Here is an 18,978-nt window from a genome sequence, read left to right as displayed (position 1 = left end):
CCGCCTGCAATGTAGGAGACCCAGGTTCCATCCCTGGACGATCCTCTGGAGAAGGGGATGGCTACCCACTCCGGTATTCTTGTCTGGAGAATTCCATGGATAGAGGAACCTGGCGGGCTACAGCCCATGGGGTTACAAAGAGTCGGACATGACAGAGCAACTAACACTTTTTTTTTTTCCCTTTACCATCTGAGCCAATAGGCAAGCCCAACAGATGAACATTATACTGGAAATGAGTTCGGGTAAACTCCAGGAGTTGGTGATGGACAGGGAGGCCTGGCGTGCTGCAGTCCATGGGGTCGCAAAGAGTCGGACGCGACTGAGCGACTGAACTGAACTGAGACTGAAGAAACAGAGAGCATGCAGTTCCCCCAAAATACCACCAGGTGGCAGGATCCCAAGGCCCTGACGCCTCCTAATGTGTAAATCCAAAAGACAGCGGTTGGAGGATTTGACGCTACAGGCCTCGGACTTTCAGGATGTCTTCCCCCCGGGCTGAGCCCCGCCTTTCCCTGCACGAGCCCTGGGCGACAAGTGACCTTTCCGTCTGAGACAACCTCTTTACCCGCTCCGCCGAGTTAAACACCTCTTTGTCTTGGCCCCTTCCGGCTGGGCCCCAAGGCATGTGGGTCCTTTCCAGGCCCGGAGATGGGGCTGGGATGAAGGTGGGGCAGCTGGGAGGAGGCCAAGTGAAAGTCCTAAGGACTTGCAAATAAGTTCTAGTCTTCCCGGACCGGCGCTGTGGGATTCAGGCCCGCTCCTCCCTCAGACCCAGGGGTCCAGACCCCCAGCCCCTCCTCCCTCAGACCCAGGGGTCCAGACCCCCAGCCCTTCCTCCCCCAGACCCAGGGGTCCAGACCCCCAACCCCTCCTCGCTCAGACCCAGGGGTCCAGACCCCCAGCCCCTCCTCCCTCAGACCCAGGGGTCCAGGCCCCAGCCCCTCCTCCCTCAGACCCAGGGGTCCAGGCCCCAGCCCCTCCCCTCAAAGTCCCAGGCCGCTGCCCCACCCCTCCTCCGGGCAGAGACCTCCTCTGGGGCTCCCCCTCCCACTCTCTTCAGAGACCCCTCTCCCTCTGCACTCCCCCCTCCAGGCTTGAGAACAAGGCTGAGTCACAGGAAGCGCCGGGGCCCTGAGTCACCAACCCCCTCTCCGGGCTGCAGGGAGCTGGCTCTGGAGCCGCGTGTCCTACCAGCTGACCCCCACAGCCCAGAACTTCCCTGTGGAGGCAGGTGCCCTTCCCACTGAACCTCGCCGCCCACCCTGGCATCTCCCCCGCCTGCGTCTCTCCACTTTTCTCTTTTGGCTTTGGTCTCTTTGGAGGCAAAATTCCCCTCTACTCCAACTTCCAAGTCTTTGATTCTGACTCCTGCTTTCTCCTTACCTTTGGGTCTCTTCTGTCTCCATCTCTTTGAGTTTATAAAAAAAAGTTCCCACCCCTTTCTCTCCCACCATCCCCTCCCCTCTGTTCCTTCTCTGTCTGTCTGTCAGTCTCTCTGTCTTCCTCTCCTCTGGCTACAACTTTCAAGGTCTCCCTTATTGCCTCTCTTCCCTCAGTGTTTCACAGTTGCCCGCAAGCATGCACGGAGGCAGTGGAGGGCCTGGGGCTAGGGGCCCGTTCTGTGGCTACCGACCCTCTCAGGCAGCTGCAGTCTGGATGTCTCTGGCCTTTGGCCCCTGAAGCGAGGCGGGGGTGGAATGGGGGTGGGGGGTGGGAGGCAAGGCTGTCCCCAGCTGTGTCCCTGAACAGGAGAGGGAAAGTGAAGCAGAGATGAGCTTAGAGAGGTCCAGAGACACAAAGCTCTAGAGACAGAGAGAGGATGAGACAGAGAGCAAGAGACAGAGACCCGGAGTTGGGGTGGGGTTCTCTGGATGTTCAGTGGTTAGGACTCTGCGCTTTCCCTGTGGAGGACCTGGGTTCAAACCCTGGTCAGGGAACTAATACCCCGCAAATCACTTGGCACAACCAAAAAAGAAAAAGGAGAGACAGAGCCTGTTAGAGACACAGACAGTGAGAACAGAAGAGGGGCATGGAAGCAGAAGGACGAGGACAGGGAGAGAGAGCGAAATAGAAAAGCAGAGGGGTCATCGGGTATCACCTATATATGGAGTCTAAAAACATGGCACAAATAAACTTACTTACAAAACAGATATAGAGTCAGAGACACAGAAAACGAACTTATGGTCACCAAGGTAAAAGGAAAGCGAAGTTGCTCAGTTGCGTCCGACCCTTTGCGACCCCATGGACTGTAGCCTACCAGGCTCCTCCGTCCAAGGGATTTTCCAGGCAAGAATACTGGAGCGGGTTGCCATTTCCTTCTTCAGGGGATCTTCCCCACCCAGAGATGGAACTCTGGTCTCCCACATTGCAGGCAAAAGGGGGTGGGATAAATTGGGAATTTGGGATTAACGGATACCCACTACTGTATATAAAATAGAGAAACAAAAAGGACCTACTGTATAGCATAGGGAACTACATTCAATATCTTGTAATAACCTATCATGGAAAAGAATCTGAAAGAAAATATACATTTATACACGCACACACACACATATATATAACTGAATTACTTGCTGTACACCAGAATCATTGTAAATCAACTATACTTCGTAAAAATTTTAAAAAGCAGTGGGATGCAGAGACAGAGATGCTGAGAGACAGAGAGACACAAAGAGAAGCAGGGTGAGAGAGAGAAACGGAACCACACAAATGCACAGAGTCAGAGGTGCTCAGAGAGAGAGAGCCGGAAGAGACAGAGGGGCTTAGAACAGAGGAAAACAGAGACCGAGAAAGACAGCCGGAGACAGAGATAAAGACGAGCCCAGAGGCTTCCAGAGTGGGAGAGACAAGAGGAGTCAGAGGCGAGGCCCCGGGGAAGCCGAGAGGGAGGAGAGGAGAAACGGAGGGCTGCAGGTGGGCGGCTGGGGTGCGGGCTGCAGTCTTGTGATCGCCCAGAGGCGGCAGCGTCTCCTTAGAGCCGGCACACGCGTGCGTCTCCATCGCGCTCCCGCCGTGTCTCCGCCTCCCATCCTGAGTGGGGATCACACGCGCGGCATGGGGCAGGGTCCCAGCCTAGGTTGTGTTTTTGTCACCGGGTGTGTCTGCGTTTGCGGTTTGGTGCCTCTGGGCGTGTCTGTGTGGGTTGTGTTGGTGTGACGCCAGGCGTGTCTGTGTGTGTCTCGTTGCCCTGTGGCTGGCCGGTCCATGGTCCTGCTTGACACGTGACTCTGGGGAAGGGAGAGGGGCTAATGTCTTGTGTGTCCCTCCTCCCCACCCAGAGTGGTGTCCATGGGTCCGTGGGCCACACCTTGAGAGGGGTTTTGTGTCACCCCGCCAGCAAGTCCTCGTGCGTTGCCGCGGGAGGGCTTTGATCTGTGTCCAGCTGTATACAGTAGAGACCCGTGAGTGACTTCTGTGCTGCTGCACGCGGGCATGTGACACACGCCATGCGGCTGTCACTCTGGGAGTCATCACGCGTCATTCTGCATTGCATCTGCTGTTCTGTACAGCAGCGCACGTGCTGTGTCTCTTTATAGGTTGTGTGTGTGTAACAGTTGTGTCTCACTCAGTGATGTGACACTGTGCTCTCCTTTCAAGGTGTATGTCCATGTTGGGGGTCTCTCCTTTCCCTGCCAGGGACACAGCCCGGCGACCACACTCAGAGTGTTGTGACTGTGTGGCTGTGTATCACACTGTACCAGAGGGTGTCCCTCTGGTGCTGTGTGGGTGTTGGTGCTGGCCTACGTGACGGATGTGTCAGTGGGTCACATCCGCTGGTTCACGGGACACAGTGTCTGTGCTGGGCAGACTGCATCCGTGTTGGGGTCATGGTGTCTTTGCGTATTACCCTGTATATGTGGTGTTTGTGTGGCCGCTGGTGTTGGAGTGTATCATGTGCGTGGGGTGGTACGTGCTGTCTGTCAGTCTGAGGCAGTGGTGGTGTTCTATTCCGTGTATGTGGCTCTTGGGCATCAGGGCCTATGCAGCCTGTGTGCCCGGCCTCCCTCCCCCGGGCACCATTCTGTTGTGTCCTGGATGATGCAACAAAACAGCTCAGGACGTCTTATAGGGGCAGGTGCCCCCTGGGTTTCTGCGTGCATCACTGTGCCTGTAGGCTTTTCCCACACGCATCCATTCCTACTGTTCTCTGACTGTATATTTGAATGGCAGCGTGTACTTGGGTTACATTGTGTGTTGAGGTGAATCCGTGTATGTTGTGAATCATTCTATGAGCATATGTGCTGGAGACACTGTGCTAGGTGAGTGGTGACTGCCATGGGTGTGTCACTAAATGCCGTGTGTCTGCATGTATTGGGTACTGTTCCACGGGTGTGTGATGGCTGCGTGCCTTGTTCATACAGATATGCTGTGCGTGGCACAGGGGGATTGCTAAGTCAATACAGATTGCGTGTTTGTGGAACACTTGTATAGGTCGTGTTTGTGTAGCTACGGACGGGCATCATCCCCTGTGCCGTGTCTGGGTGTGGCTGTTTGTGTCAGACGATGTTGTGCCAGTTTTGACCGTGATGTCCGTGCTTCTGTGTGGACAATATTTGGGTGGCCCTGTGTGCCACGGGGCGCTGCCTGCTCGCTAAGTGCCGGCGTGTGTCACACCGTGTGTGTGGTGTCTGGGTGTGGCTGTGGGTTTCAGAGCTTGTCGGGAATTGTGAGTCACTCGGTGTCAGTACTGTTGTGTGCCCATGGGTGTTAGGTTCCGTCTCTGGCCATGCCACGGTTCAGGGTGTAATCACTGCATGTTGAGTGGTGTCCGGGTGTGGCCCAGTGTAGGTGTGTATTATACGCTGCAGACAGTTGTGTGTGACAAAGCCCATTGTGTGTTGGTGTGTGTGTGTCTTAATCCACGTGGACGCACGCCTCTTCCTTGCTCTGCCCTAAGACACACCCCCGCTCCTCCTTAGTCTGAGAAGGGGGGTTGGGGAGCCTCCCCTCTGCCCGGGGGCCTCCCCAGCACCTCCCCGCCCTGCCCAGCAGTCACCACCTCCCAGAGGGCACAGACTCTGCTGTGCCTCAAAGCACAAGCCCAGAGCAAGGGAGCAGAGCGGGCCGGGGGCCTCAAGCCACTGTGGCTGCCCTTTGCGTGCTGCGAGGTAGGGGACCCTGGGCAGGAAGCTGGCTGGGCCCCAAGACCCCGGGAGCCATGGGCGGGGAGCTGGTGTCGGGCCTGGGGGCCCTGCGGCGGAGAAAGCGCCTGCTGGAGCAGGAGAAGAGTCTGGCCGGCTGGACACTGGCACTGGCAGGAACTGGCATTGGACTCATGGTCCTGCATGCGGAGATGCTGTGGTTCGGGGGGTGCCCGGTGAGTGGAGGGTAGAGGCAGAGACTTCTAGTCTTGAAGGAGGAGGGGCTGGGGGCCAGGACTCCTGGGTCTAAGGGAGGAGGAGGCGCTGGGGGCTGAGACTCCAGGATCAGAGGGAGGTGGGGCCGGGGACCCCCGGGTCTAAGAGTGGAGGAGGTTGAGCGCTGGACTCCTGGGATGCAGGGAGGGAAATGGTAGGGGGCCCCCTCTGCAAAAGGAAGGGAAGAGGGGTCACAGGGTGTCAATTTGAAGATACTGCAGTCAGACAGTTGGAGGTCCAAGGGGTGGCTGGTCAGATACCGGAGTCTCCCAAGAGCAGATTAGGGGAGGGGTAGCCCCAGGTTCAGTGTAGGGAGGGTGAGGAGAAAGGCTGACTTCCACTAGGTGGAGGCTCCTTGGTCCTTATCTGAACTCAAATGTTTGCCCAGTATCTCAGAGGCAAAGGGCAGAGACGGAAAAAACTGGCTGGGGTTGGGGAGGGGGGGGCCTGGGGGGGGAAGAAGCATCCCCCCCGCCCCCCCCGCCAATTCCATCTCCATCATTGAGAAGCTCAGCTTCCTCAGAATCTATTTAGTCTGAGAAATAAGGGAGAGGTAGGTTTCTCGCAGGCTGAGCTCCTGGGTCCTGGGAAGGAGAGGCTGGGGGCCTGGGCTCCTGGGTTTGAAGGGGAGGGCACCTTAGAGTGTGTGTAGGGGAAGAGGGGCTGACTTTGAGGATAGTGTGCGTAGGGAAGGAAAGGACAGGTGGGGCCGGGACAGGTCTGAGCAGGCTTCCAGCACATTCCAGCCCGGGTCCGGGCTATGATGGGGGCAGATGAAGGACATGGGTCAGAACTGGCAGCTGCAGGACGGGACAGAATTGCTCAACAGGAAAGGAGGGGCTGCAGATCTGTCTGGGGTAAGGGGTGTGGAACTGGGCTCGTCGGGGGGCCCTCGATTTGAGGGTTGAGGTGGGGGCATTCCCAGGGACAAGGCTCAGGCTTGGATTTGGGAGTGGGAGAGGCAGGCAGCTTTGAAGTACCCAGGAGCCCCACGGAGGGTCGGGGCAGACTGGCTTCCTCTGGCCGGGTGAGGGCAGCGGGCACTGAGGGGGTGGGGCCGCCGAAGCCCAGGCCAACAGGAAGCATGGCCCAGCTGACCTGCCGCTCCCAGGCTTCAGCACCCCACCCAGCAGGGGAGGTGAGGCTAAGGGGGCAGATGCTATGGGTCGGGGGTCTTTCCTTCACCATCCAGTCTCTCTACCCTCTCACCTCCCCCTGCTTCCCTCCACTGCCCACCAGGCTGCTGCCTCCAGCAGGGCGACTCTGGCATCTGTTGCAGCTCTCTGGGCCCGTTTTGTCAACTGGAAATTGGGGGTGAGGGTTGAAATAGATGACCCGAAGGGTCATCCTCAGCCCCCTTTCTATGACCACCTTGACAATACCCATGTCCCCTCCCCACCTCCATCACAATCCATCACAGTCTAATGAATTCATTCTGCAGGGATCCAGACACCTGCTGGTAGCAGGGAGGGGCTGGAGGAGAGGCAGGGGCCAGAGCCCACTGAGACAGGGTAACGTGACCGATGCAGCCAGGCAGGAGAGGGAGGGTGGTGAGGGGTACAGAGAGGCTACCCAGGTGGTGCTAGTGGTAAAGAACCCGCCTGCCAATGCAGGAGACATAAGAGACACTGTTTTCATCCCTGGGTTGGGAAGATACCCTGGAGGAGGGCATGGCAATCCATTCCAGTATTCTTGCCTGGAGAATCCCATGGACAGAGGAGCCTGGCGGGCTACAGTCCAAAGGGTCACACAGAGTCGGACACGACTGAAGCGACTCAACACACACACAAACACACAGAGGCAGAGATACACAGAAAGACACAGAGAGAGACCAAGGTAAAGATGCAGTGAGAGACAGCGTGCTACAGACAGAGAAGGGGGTGCAGGATTCGGGGCAAAAGGAATTGCAAAGGAGAGAGGACCACCAGAGAAGTGGACGACAGAGCTGGGAGAGGGCTGGGTCAGGTGGGGTGCTGGTTGAGACAAACTAAAGAAAGGGAGAGGGAACTGGGGAGCCGTAGAAGGATGAGGGGGTGGGGGAGGCCTAGGGACAACAGCACCATTGTTCGGGGAGGGTTGCGGGGGGAGGCCCCCCGGGGCAGGAAACTGGCCCTTTTCCCCTGCACAGAGGTGGGGCCCTGGCCGGCGGGGAGAGCTGGCAGTGTTCTAGAAGAAACAGGTGCTGAGCTCATTGCGGGCGCCCAGGTGGCCCTTTCCCCCGACACCACCTTCCAGGCAGGCACCCCCTCCTAGGGAATCCAGCAGTCCCATTCCCCTCTAAATCTCTCCCTTAAGAATTCTAGATTCCTCCAAGGTATAGACGCACAAAGAGAGGGAAAAAAACTTCCCCTGGTTTCTGGAGGCCATGTGCTTCCGGCCAGATCTGCCCTGGGCTTGGAGCCAGGAGAGAGGGCAGGAGAGAGGGGGGAGAAAGGCCATTCTGGGCAGGACTGGAGGCCTTTCTCAGAGCTGGGGCTGGGGTCTCAGGGACCCAGCTCCTGAATGAGGGCAAGGGAGGGTGTCATTCATTCCTTGGGGACTGAGTAACAGTTTCTAGGCTCCTTAGGAATTGGGTTGCTGGGGTGGGGGGAGACTTGAAGTTGCTTTCTAGGGCAGAGACCAGCTGGGGAGGAAGGGAAGAGGAGGGACACTCTTTAGAGGCTAAATATCTGTTTCTAGACACCCCTCCGCCAACTGAGAACTATTTTTGATGGGGACCCATACGCGGCAGTTAGGAAGGAATGTGCATTTTGAGGTCTTCTCTCAGGGGTGTGGTCTTAGGAGAGGCTGAGGAGGAGGGTGAACCCTGCATCTGGGCCAGGGCTGTCCCCTTAGGAAGGAAGAGGGTGCTCTCCTTGGGGACCCGATGACAGTTTTGAGGCTTCCTCAGACCTGGAGGCATCAGTAGAGGGCTGGACTGGACGTGGGGTTAGGAGGCTAGGAATCAGTGGGAAGGGAGAAGGGATGGTGGTTTGGGAGGAGGGTAGAGGGGGCAGAGCAGGTGGAGACCTAGGATCTCACCCCTTTCTCTCTCCCTCCCAACAGTGGGTGCTCTACCTGTTCCTGGTTAAATGCATGATCAGCATTTCCACGTTCCTGCTCCTCTCCCTTATCGTGGCCTTTCACGCCAAAGAGGTCCAGGTAGGGCAGGCCCCACCCCCAGCCCCTTCTTGCTCCCCTAAGCCCCCACCACACCCTGTCAGCTCACACTTTCCAGCCTGCTGAGCTGAGTAATGAGCTTCCTCCACCCTGAGATGCATCCACGCCCTGATCTACCTGGAGGGGATGAACCGTGGACAACAGACAGAACCTCCCGGAGCAGCCCTGACCTTCCTCCACCTGCTGCCCTCTGACTCACCGGGCAGGCACACCTGTAGGTGCTGAGAGTTCCCACCCCCAGGCCTCTCTGTCCACTCTAGCTCCAGGCTACCTCACACCAGGCCCAGCCTCCCAGATCTCCCTTCTTCAACCCTTGGGCCCCCACCTATTCCGGTCCCAACAACTCAGATCCTAGTTATGTGCCTGAAGTCCTTCCCCATGCCTGAGCTCCCCACCTCTGTGCCAATGACCCCCAGATCCAGGCGCCCTTCCCATCACATGGAAGGGCGCCCTCTCCCCGACATGGATCCCCCCTCCCATCGCATGTCTCAATCCACACTGGGCTCCACACCCCTTCCCCTCTGCTCCCATCTTCCATACCCCTAGGTCCTTGCCCCACCACTTGGCGTATAAAACGGAGGTTATTGGCCGAGTGTGGTATGCCCCTTGCAGAGACTGGCATACAAGACAAGCTCAGTAAGAAGTAGACCTTATCATTCATAGCAGTCATTCAAGTAGTTAAGCGGCCTGATTTCGTAGCCCAGCTGTGCAGCTGCACCTGAGCACCCTGGGCCTCAGTTTCCACATCTATAAAGTGGGAGTAGGAATACCTTCATTCTCACTGTCTTGTGAGCATTCCGGGAGTCACAACACCAAAGAGGATACCGCAATGCCGGGCACCCCCCAGGTGCCCCGCACGTGTTGGCTATTGTCACTGTAATGGGATGATGCCAGTTACACTGCTGGGTCCCCAGAGACAGGAGTAAGGCCTGGCTCTGTGGATGTAGAATGTAGGCTCCAGGGAGGAAGGCGTTTTTGTCCTGTTCACCCATATCCCCAACATATCTCAACGTCGGGCACACAGTAGGCACTCAATAAGTGTTCCTGGGCTGGAGGTTCTGGAAGTAGGCTGCACGGAACACAGGAGTGAAGGCGGAGAGATGTCTTCCTCTGGTCCTGCCGTGTCCCTTCCCCACCCTTCCCGGCCCCAGGCCCTGCGCTATCTGCCTCCCTCTGCGGCCCCGCGAGTGCGCCCCCCTTATCTCCTCGCGCAGGCTGGGGAGCTGGCGCCTGACCTTCGCGTGACTCCCTCCTCCGTCCGTCCTCCTCCCCGCAGCTGTTCATGACGGACAACGGGCTCCGGGACTGGCGCGTGGCGCTGACCGGGCGGCAGGTGGCGCAGATCGTGCTGGAGCTGGTGGTGTGCGGGCTGCACCCGCCGCCGGTGCCGGGTCCGCCGTGCGTGCTGAGCTCGGGGTTCCCGAAGACCGCGGCCACGCAGTCCTGGCCCAGCTTCCTGGACCAGGGGGAGGCGCTGCTGTCGCTGGCCATGCTGCTGCGCCTGTACCTGGTGCCCCGCGCCCTGCTCCTGCGCAGCGGCGTCCTGCTCAACGCCTCCTACCGCAGCATCGGCGCGCTCAACCAGGTCCGCTTCCGCCACTGGTTCGTGGCCAAGCTGTACATGAACACGCACCCCGGCCGCCTGCTGCTCTGCCTCACGCTTGGCCTCTGGCTCACCACCGCCTGGGTGCTGTCGGTAGCCGAGAGGTAGGGTGCCAGGGCGGGTGGGGATGGAGGGTACCTGAAGCCTCTGGAGGAGCCGCTTACAACCACGCTTGCCCTGCACGGTGGTGCAGATCAGGACTCCCCGGGACCAAGCCGTGGAGAAAGCTATCTGTCCACACTCTTATGCAGCGGGGTGGGAAGAACCGAGACAGACCAGCCCCAAAGCCTTTCGTCCACTTGCAGCCTCCAGTCTCCCCCACCCCAACCTCCCAACACACATATACCCTAGGAAGCCCCGCCCTTCCTGCCTCAAATCTCTCCTGCCTCCGGAATCCAGGTATAATGCAGGCCCTGGGGCCTGGCTGGCCAAGGGTTACACCTGCTTTGAAGGAAGGAGACTTTCTGCCTTTCCAAATAAGCACAGATGCACTGGTAGGTGCTCCTAACCACCCCAGGGCTGCCCTGGAAGAAATTCCCAGCTGCCTGCTGGACTCTGACCTGATGCTGGAACTGTACCCCATCAGGGCCTCCACTTATCTTTGTTGTTGTTTTAGTCACCAAGTCCTGTCTGACTCTTTGCGACCCCATGGACTGTAGACTGTCAGCCTCCTCTGTCCCTGGGATTTCCCAGGCAAGAATACTAGAGTAGGTTGCTATTTCCTTCTCCAGGGATCTTCCCAATCCAGAAATTGAACCCACGTCTCCTGCATTAGCAGGTGGATTCTTTACCACTGAGCCACCAGGGAAGCCCCATTTATCTTACAGATAAAAAAAATTAGGGGTAATCTTAGCCAGTGGTTCTGGGACCAGCAGCATCTCCTGGATTTAGTTCAGTTGCTCAGTTGTGTCCGACTCTTTGTGACCCCATGGACTGCAACACGCCAGGCCTCCCTGTCCATCACCAACTCCTGGAGTTTACTCAAACTTATGTCCATTGAGTCGGTGATGCCATCCAACCATCTCATCTTCTGTCGTCTCCTTCACCTTCTGCCCTCAATCTTTCCCAGCATCGGGGTCTTTTCCAATGAGTCAGTTCTTTGCATCAGGTGGCCAAAATATTGGAGTTTCAGCTTCAGCATCAGTCCTTCCAATGAATATTCAGGACTTATTTATTTAGGATGGACTGGTTGGATCTCCTTGCAGTCCAAGGGACTCTCAAGAGTCTTCTCCAACATAACAGTTCAAAGCCTCGATTCTTCAGCACTCAGCCTTCTTTATAGTCCAGCTCTCACATCCATACATGACCACTGGAAAAACCATAGCTTTAACTAGACGGACCTTTGCTGGCAAAGTAATGTCTCTGCTTTTTAGTATGCTCTCTATCTCCTGGGAACTGGTTGCAAATCCAAATTCGCAGGCCCCACCCATATCTATGGAATCCAAGACTCTAAGGGGCGGGACCCAGCAATCTGTTTTTAACAGTTGATTCTGATGCTGGCCCAAGTTTGAGAACCTCTAGTTTAGTACATCGAGCAAAGGATTCTTGAGGGGAGGTAGAGAATGGGACCATCTGCCCTGAGATTTCTCCTCTCTGAGCCTCTGAAAGGCGAAGTCCTCAAACTTGAGTGTACTTTGGGATGAAGGGGGTGGGGCTTAACCATACAGATTCAGTCCCCACCTCAGGGCACTAACTTAGTGGTTTTGAGGTTTCTGGGACCCTGGTGAATGATGCTTTCTTTGCTCTGGCCTAACTATGGGTCAGAGTTAGACACATCCTGATTTTCAGTCCTTTCTATGACTAGACCTAAATATCCCCTTCCATGAAGTGTGGGGAAAGAAGAGAATCCCCTCGCCCAAGCCTTTTTAGAGTCCCATCTTTTTAGTCCTGACAGAGCCACCTCTAGGCCACATAGAATCTTTGTGGAAATCAGAAAACCCACTCTTTCTCTGGGTGGAGGCAGTTCCCTGCCAGGGACTGACAAGTGAACTTCAGGTTGGGTTTCTTCCCCCTTTCAACCCCTCAACCACATTAAATGCAGCAGCCCTGGTAGCCTAGCTGAAACCAAATGGGCTTTGGAATTGACAGGATCCAGGTTCAAAGCCCATAGCCCACAGTGGTTGAGCATTTTGTCTAGGTCACACAGCAAAGAGGAGGCCAGGCAGGCTTGCCAAAGCCAGGCAAGCTTTGAGTGCTTTTTTTGAGTGTGGGTGTGTGCTAAGAAAGAGGGTATCAAACACCACAGGAACATCAGAACTAACCCGCTCTTCCCCTATAGGCAGGCCGTGAATGCCACTGGGCACCTTTCAGACACACTGTGGCTGATCCCCATCACATTCCTGACCATTGGCTATGGTGATGTGGTGCCAGGCACCATGTGGGGCAAGATTGTCTGCCTCTGCACTGGCGTCATGGTGAGTACATCCATTCAGGGACTCCTGTATTGCACACTGCTCATCCCCTGGGCCCCAGGAAACCATGGAGCCAACTGAAGCACTCAGGGACACCCCAGGAAACATGGGTGTCTGGACCCCTACAGCCTCACTGCCTGTCCAGGACACAGTCGTTGCTGTTGTTCAGATGCTAAGTCATGTCCAACTCTTTGCAACCCCATGGACTGTAGCATGCCAGGCTCTTCTGTCCTCTACTGTCTCCTAGAGTTTGCTCAAATTCATGTCCATTGAGTTGGTGATGCTATCTGACCATCTCATCCTCTGTTGTCCCCTTTTCCTATTGCCTACAGTCTCTCCTAGCATCAGGGTCTTTTCCAATGAGTTGGCTCTTCCCATCCAGTGATCAAAAGTATTGGAGCTTCAGCTTCAACAAGAGTCCTTCCAATGAATATTCAAAGTTGATTTCCTTTAGGATTGACTGGCTTGATCTTGCTGTCCAAGGGGACTCTCGAGTCTTCTCCAGCACCACAGTTCAAAAGCATCAATTCTTAGCTCTCAGCCTTCTTAATGATCCAGCTCTCACATCTGTACATGACTGCTGGAAAAACCATAGCTCTGACTACATGGATCTTTGCTCAGAACACAGACACCAGCCCTATTTCCTTTGAAAATCCCAGGAATCCATCCCCTAAAGCCCTAACTCTCTCTGGAATCTAGCACCCCAGACCTCATCCTCCTTGGGAACCTCCCAGTCCTTTTTCCCTTTTTCCTCCCAGAATTCAGGAATCCAGCCCTGAGTTCCCCCAAGGCTCAGGATCTTGCTCTCTCCCCTCTTTACCCTCTCAATCATCCAGGACTCAGGGTACCTGGTTTCCCAGCTCCAGGTTCCTTCAGGACCCAGGGATCCAGTTTCCCAGTCTCCATTAAGGCTATTGCATATAGATATCAGGAGCTTGCCTGTGGGCTCGGGCTGCTCAAGTTCAAATTCTGTTTCTGCCACTTCCTAGCTGGGAATCAGCCATATAATCTTTCTGGGCCTCAGTTTTCTCATCTATAAAATGGGGATGATGATACCAGTGTACTGCTCAAGGAGCTCCTGAGAAGACTAAATGAATTAAACCATGTAAAGGGTCTCAAAAGGGCTTCCCAGGTGGCTCAGTGGGTAAAGAATCTGCCTGCAATGCAGGAGACACGAGACACCAGTTCGATCCCTGGGTCAGGAAGATCCCCTGGAGAAGGGCATGGCAACCCACTCCAGTATTCTTGCCTGAAGAATCCCATGGACAGAGGAGCCTGACAGGTTGCAAAAAGTTGGTCATGACTGAAGCAACTGAGCATAGCACAGCACAGCACACAAAGGGTCTCAGGCATAAGAAAGGCTCAGAAAATGGGTCAGGGGTGGCAATGGGGAAGCTGTTATTGTAGCTGGTTCCAAGCATGTGGCTGTCTGCTATCCTAGCTCCTGTGCCCTCAAGGATGAGACAGAGGGCTCCCTAAGCCTTAGACCCGAGCCTGTACCCCAGAGTCAGCCTCCCTCTGAATCTAGACACCCACCCCCTTCCCTTCGTAGACCCAGCACCCAATGCCTTGGCCTCCACCTCCCTATGAGATCTGGCTCCCTTCAAGCTCAGGAATTCAAGCCAACAGCCCCCAGCCCTGATTTGTCCCAGGAAGGACATGCTGAAACCCCGAGTCCTGGGTCCACAGGTGATGCATGGGGTGGCAGGGAAATGTGGCTCACACACACATACACACACACACACACACACACACACACAGTGGTGAGTCTCTGTGACTAGGAAAGAGGGGCAGGGATGCAGCCAGGGACACACTCCCAAAGGGTCAGAGGCCCTCAGGGCTGCCTGGGACCTCCTCCCTCATTTGAGAAAGGGAGAACCTGAGACAGAAGGCTCTCTCATGGTGAGTTTTGCACTAGCTTTGCACTAGAGTTCACAGCCTACTCCCGGCCGAGAGGTTCCAGGTGCAATGAAATAATAATGGCTAACTTTTATTGGGTCTGTACTCTGCCAGGCTCTGCTCTCAAGGTGCTAACTGACGGAATCCCTGGAGTAATTCTGTGAGGGCGTGTACATTGCACAAATAAGAAGCTCAGGCACTGAGATTAGATAACTTGCTCCAAGCTGGGCTTGGAACCCAAGTGGTCCCTGTAGCTAGTAAATTGTTCTGAGGGTCAAGAGCTGAAACAGAATGGGATGGGAACAGACTTCAGACGATTCATTCTAACTTCAGGGACAGTGAGCAGGTGGTACAGGGCAGTCGGGATTTGATGGGGCCTTGATGGATCAGAGGCCTCGAGAAGGAAGGGATGAGAGTGAGGGTTTGGAACAAGGTGCTCAGGCAGGTGAAGGATGAATTGCCTGAGAGGGAGGCTGGGCAGAGAAGAAGGAGTGGCCTGGACCTTAGCAGGCCCTGAGAGCCGGGCTAAGAAGTCTGGGGCAGTGGGAGTCCAGAAGGAGATTAGGGTGAGGGGGTCAGGGTCACAGCTGGGTCAGGGTGGGGTGAAGGGGAGGCTAGAAATTGCCCAGGAGGGAGAAGATGTGGCCAGAGCTGGGCAGCGTCTGTAGGGGTGGGGAGGAGGGGGAAGAACTGACCTGATGGCCGACTGGAACGTGGGGAGGCAGGGGTCCTGCCGGAGCCTGAGGTCTGCCCGTCACCCAGCACCAGCCCTTCTCCCCCATCTCCGATCACACCCTTAACAAAACAGGACATGGTGAGGTATAAACACCATGCCCGGTTGTTGCACTCAGATGTGTGATTTTGACCTCAGCTCCACCTCTGGGACCTCTGGGACCCTGGTTCTCTCCCAGTGGGTTTGCTTGTTTGTCAACTAGGAGGGTGGTGCCTGCCAGCTGTGGCTGTTGGGAGGGTTCAAGGAGAGAGAGAGTTGGTGGCACACAGCTGGCACTCAGAGCCCCAGGGCCCCTGTGTCGTAACACCTGCTGTGCCCACAGGGGGTCTGCTGCACAGCCCTGCTGGTGGCCGTGGTGGCCCGGAAGCTGGAGTTTAATAAGGCAGAGAAGCATGTGCACAACTTCATGATGGATATTCAGTATGCCAAAGAGGTGAGGGGGGCCTCCAGCACCCAGAACACACCCTCTCTCAGACCCAGCAGTCCAAGCCCCCAGCCCCTCCTCCCAGAGCCCTAGGGGGTCCATGTCCCCTGACACTGTGCCCCCCACACCCAGATGAGGGAGTCAGCTGCCCGAGTGCTGCAGGAGTCCTGGATGTTGTACAAACATACACGCAGGAAGGAGTCTGGAGCCGCCCGCAAGCACCAGCGCCGGCTGCTGGCTGCCATCAACAGGTGAGGACCTCTGTGTGTGCACACGCCGTGTACAGCCCTGTCTGAGTCTACACCTCTCTGCAGGGTGTGAGTGTGTGTGTGTGTCCGTGTGTGAGTATGAATGCATACCCAGGTCAGGATGCCCGCGTGTGGTCCCACTAAACAGATGCCCACCTGGACATCACAGTGACTCTGTGTGTGTGTGATGGTTTCGTCTGCATGTTTCAGAGTGCCTGTGTGTCTGGCTACCTGGTTCTCTATGTGGGAGGTGGGCTCATGGGTGCAGCCACTTACTCCCACCCCTTCAGTTCTCTGGCAACTTTTCCTCATTATATTCTTATCTTTGTGAGTCTCTCCTCCCCTCATCCCACCCCTGTGCTAGGGCCGCTCTGACCCCCACCCCTTGCTGTTCTTTTTAACCCCCAGGTTCCGCCAGGTGCGGCTGAAACACAGAAAGCTCCGGGAGCAAGTGAACTCTATGGTGGACATCTCCAAGGTACTGGGATCCTGTGAGAGGGGGTCTAGGAGAAGAGGGAGGTAGGGGTGGCTGGTAAGGCGCTCTAGGCCTGGAATCAGGGACGCTGGCACACACGGGCACTCAAGAAAGCTCTTGTGGTTGAAGGAACAAACAAATGAATAAGTGAATGATGCAATAGAGCTTCTCGTGAAAGGTGCAGCTTCCTTTGAAGCTTAAGGAACTTACTTGTGCAAAGAACTCCAGTGTTTGATGTGAAATTATTTCCATTATCAAGTTCCCTACATGTGGGTAGATATAAAATTCCTTTCAACTATGACTCTTATACAACCATAAAACCAAAGCAAATTGACAGACAAAGTTCAAACACAAAGTGCAAAGCAATAAAATGTGAATTAACAGCACCAACATACAGACGAGTGACATTGTTCCGGGAAAACTCAATCTGTGCTGCTGCTGTGAAGAGGAGGAAGGTGGCCAGGAGCGCCGGGCAGGCTTGCCTGGTCGAGGGCTTGCCCTCCTTCTGCTGGGTCTCCTTGACTCTGAAGTGCTCAGGGTCAGTGATGTTGCGCCCCACTGGCTTGGTTAGCAGCTCCTCTTGCTTATCCGGTAGCCTTTGCTTTTTTCTCATTAGCCCGTGACAACTCAAACAGTGACCCTGGGCCCTGATGCCATGGTAAACACAGCCGCAGGTGCCGGGCCCCTAAACTGCATGGCAGTGGCCTAGATCTGCCGGAATTGGCAGGTCGTGATTTCTAAGATTAGCCACCTGGCCCCAAACGCGGAAGTCAAGAGTTTTCATAGAAAGCTCCCACGCCCTGAAGGACGAAGCTGTGAATCCTAGTTTGAGAAGGCAGAGAAAGCGCTCTGTGGGTTTTAAAGTCAGGTGGCCATCAAGGCCACAAAGATCTAAGTGAGCGCCCACTACGTTCTCGGGTCACCCTGATCCGGGGGCTGCCTTGGGCATGTCAACTTATCTTCTCCAGGCCTGTTTCCTCAGCTGTTAAAAATGGAAACAGGATTCCCATTCCCACACTTTTAGGAGGATTTTAAACTGCATATGAGGATCACGTGGCCCAGTTGCTGGGCAGGTGGTTGATAAATGGTAACTGTTATTATTGAGGATAATCTCCTGGGCCTGTAAGGACTTAGGAAATGCTGGTTCCACTGCCTTACTCTGCAGGGCAGGGAGGGAGTCTCCCCCAGCCCCCTGATTCCTCTGACCTCTGCCCAGATGCACATGATTCTGTGCGACCTGCAGCTCCGTCTGAGCAGCTCTCACCAGGCCCTGGAGAAGCAGATTGACGCGCTAGCAGGGAGGCTGGACACCCTGAGCGAGTTGCTCAGCGCTGCGCTGGGGCCGCGGCAGCTTCCAGAACCAAGCCAGGAGGCCACGTAGCTGGTGAGGGGGCTGGGACTTGGGCAAGAGAACCTCCTAGAGGAAGGGTGCCCTGTGGCCAGCACCCCATGTGGCTAAAGGGGAGGGGGACGGAGGGGCTGGAGTTGAGGCCACCCGATCTCTTCTGCTCTGGCTCTGCCTGCAGTGAGGGACACCAAGTTTGGGGCTGGACCGCCCCCCGCCCTCTTTCTTTGCTTGGTTTGTCTCTTCCTCTGGTGTCTGGCCTGCCTTTCTATCCAACTCTCTGTTCGTCTCCCCAGGACCCATCTGGGAAGAACGAGGCTACCCTTCCCCAGGATTGAGGTCAAGGACATTCTCTCTGCTACTCCTGACCCAGCCGCACATATAAAGCCCCCCTAAGTGTGAGGACTGCTGGGGGCCCCACCTTGGATGGTGGATGCTGAAGGATGCCGGAGGGGATGCTGGATTAAGGAGGGAGGCCGTGGCCCACCCCCGACCAAGGTCCCAAATGGGAAAACGGTCACCCCTGCCCCACATACCCTCGACAAAAACATCCTCACTCTGCTGCTGTAGATGGCCACCAGCTTTCAGTTGGACGTGGAGGTGCTTGGGGGCCGGGACTCCTGGGTCCCAGAGGCCCAGAGTCCAGGATCCAGGGCTGCCTCAGTGACCCGCCGGCCGGCCGGCAGAGCTAAAGGAACCAGGCCCGAAGCCGGGACGAGGCAGGAGGCAGCGCCCCCTGGCGGTAGAGCGAGGAGGACACTGTTTCTCCAGAGGTGCAGAGAACTATCTGGTGGGAGAAGATGGGAGGGGCCAGGGTGCAGCCCACCAGTCTCTGCTCTTATACTTTGCAATAAATGTTAAACAAAGCCAGAAGTTGTTGTTTCTTTCTAAACACACCCACACTCCAAACAGGCAGGTCAGCCAGTGGAAGGCCCTTTCCCTGTCTCAACCTGCTTGCGTGCTCAGTTGCTACAGTTGTTTGGCTCTTTGCGACTCTATGGACTGTAGCCCTCCAGGCTCCTCTGTCCACGGGGATTCTCCAGGCAAAAACACTGCAGAGGGTTGCTGTGCCCTCCTCCCAGGGATCTTCCCGACCCAGGGATCAAACCTGAGTCTCCTGCATTACAGGCAGATTCTTTACCTCCTGAGTCGCCAAGGAAGCCCAGCTGAACCAGCTTCTGCAACTATAAAGGAAGGCTCCGAGAAGTATCCTCCCCAGGTCTGTAAGCTGAAGAGTCCTCAACACTGTCCCTACCCCTGCCCCAGCCCAGATCTTAGGCTAAGAGCAAGGGCTTTGAATTCAGACAGATTGGGGTTCAAACAC

At 56.0% G+C, this 18,978-nt stretch overlaps 1 protein-coding gene across 6 annotated transcripts; it reads left to right on the top strand.

The window, feature by feature from the left end:
* The first annotated feature begins 2,738 nt into the window (after positions 1 to 2,738).
* On the top strand, positions 2,739 to 18,527 carry KCNN4 (potassium calcium-activated channel subfamily N member 4). 6 transcript variants are annotated; one of them, XM_070771186.1, is made up of 9 exons: positions 2,739 to 5,317; positions 8,403 to 8,498; positions 9,793 to 10,223; positions 12,398 to 12,533; positions 15,485 to 15,595; positions 15,719 to 15,837; positions 16,243 to 16,312; positions 17,475 to 17,693; positions 17,951 to 18,527. In XM_070771186.1, the coding sequence occupies exons 1-8, from the start codon at positions 5,159 to 5,161 to the stop codon at positions 17,688 to 17,690; spliced, it is 1,338 nt and encodes a 445-aa protein (XP_070627287.1). In that variant the 5' UTR covers positions 2,739 to 5,158; the 3' UTR covers positions 17,691 to 17,693; positions 17,951 to 18,527. The 6 variants fall into 6 exon arrangements, with proteins under 6 accessions (XP_070627287.1, XP_070627288.1, XP_070627292.1 ...); XM_070771187.1 differs by having other exon boundaries at positions 2,745 to 5,317; positions 17,526 to 17,693; XM_070771191.1 differs by lacking the exons at positions 2,739 to 5,317; positions 12,398 to 12,533 and adding an exon at positions 8,575 to 8,730 and having other exon boundaries at positions 8,402 to 8,498.
* Positions 18,528 to 18,978: the final 451 nt, after the last annotated feature.

This window comes from Bos indicus, chromosome 18, assembly GCF_029378745.1.
Source record: "Bos indicus isolate NIAB-ARS_2022 breed Sahiwal x Tharparkar chromosome 18, NIAB-ARS_B.indTharparkar_mat_pri_1.0, whole genome shotgun sequence".
NCBI lineage: Eukaryota > Metazoa > Chordata > Mammalia > Artiodactyla > Bovidae > Bos > Bos indicus.
This window is presented reverse-complemented; position numbering and strand designations above follow the sequence as displayed.

Coding starts and splice junctions, on each gene's coding strand:
- KCNN4 (XM_070771186.1), top strand. CDS start 5,159: ATGGGCGGGGAGCTGGTGTCGGGCCTGGGGGCCCTGCGGCGGAGAAAG. Junction 5,318..8,402: donor TGTGGTTCGGGGGGTGCCCG/GTGAGTGGAGGG, acceptor CCCTCCCAACAG/TGGGTGCTCTACCTGTTCCT. Junction 15,596..15,718: donor ATATTCAGTATGCCAAAGAG/GTGAGGGGGGCC, acceptor CCCCACACCCAG/ATGAGGGAGTCAGCTGCCCG.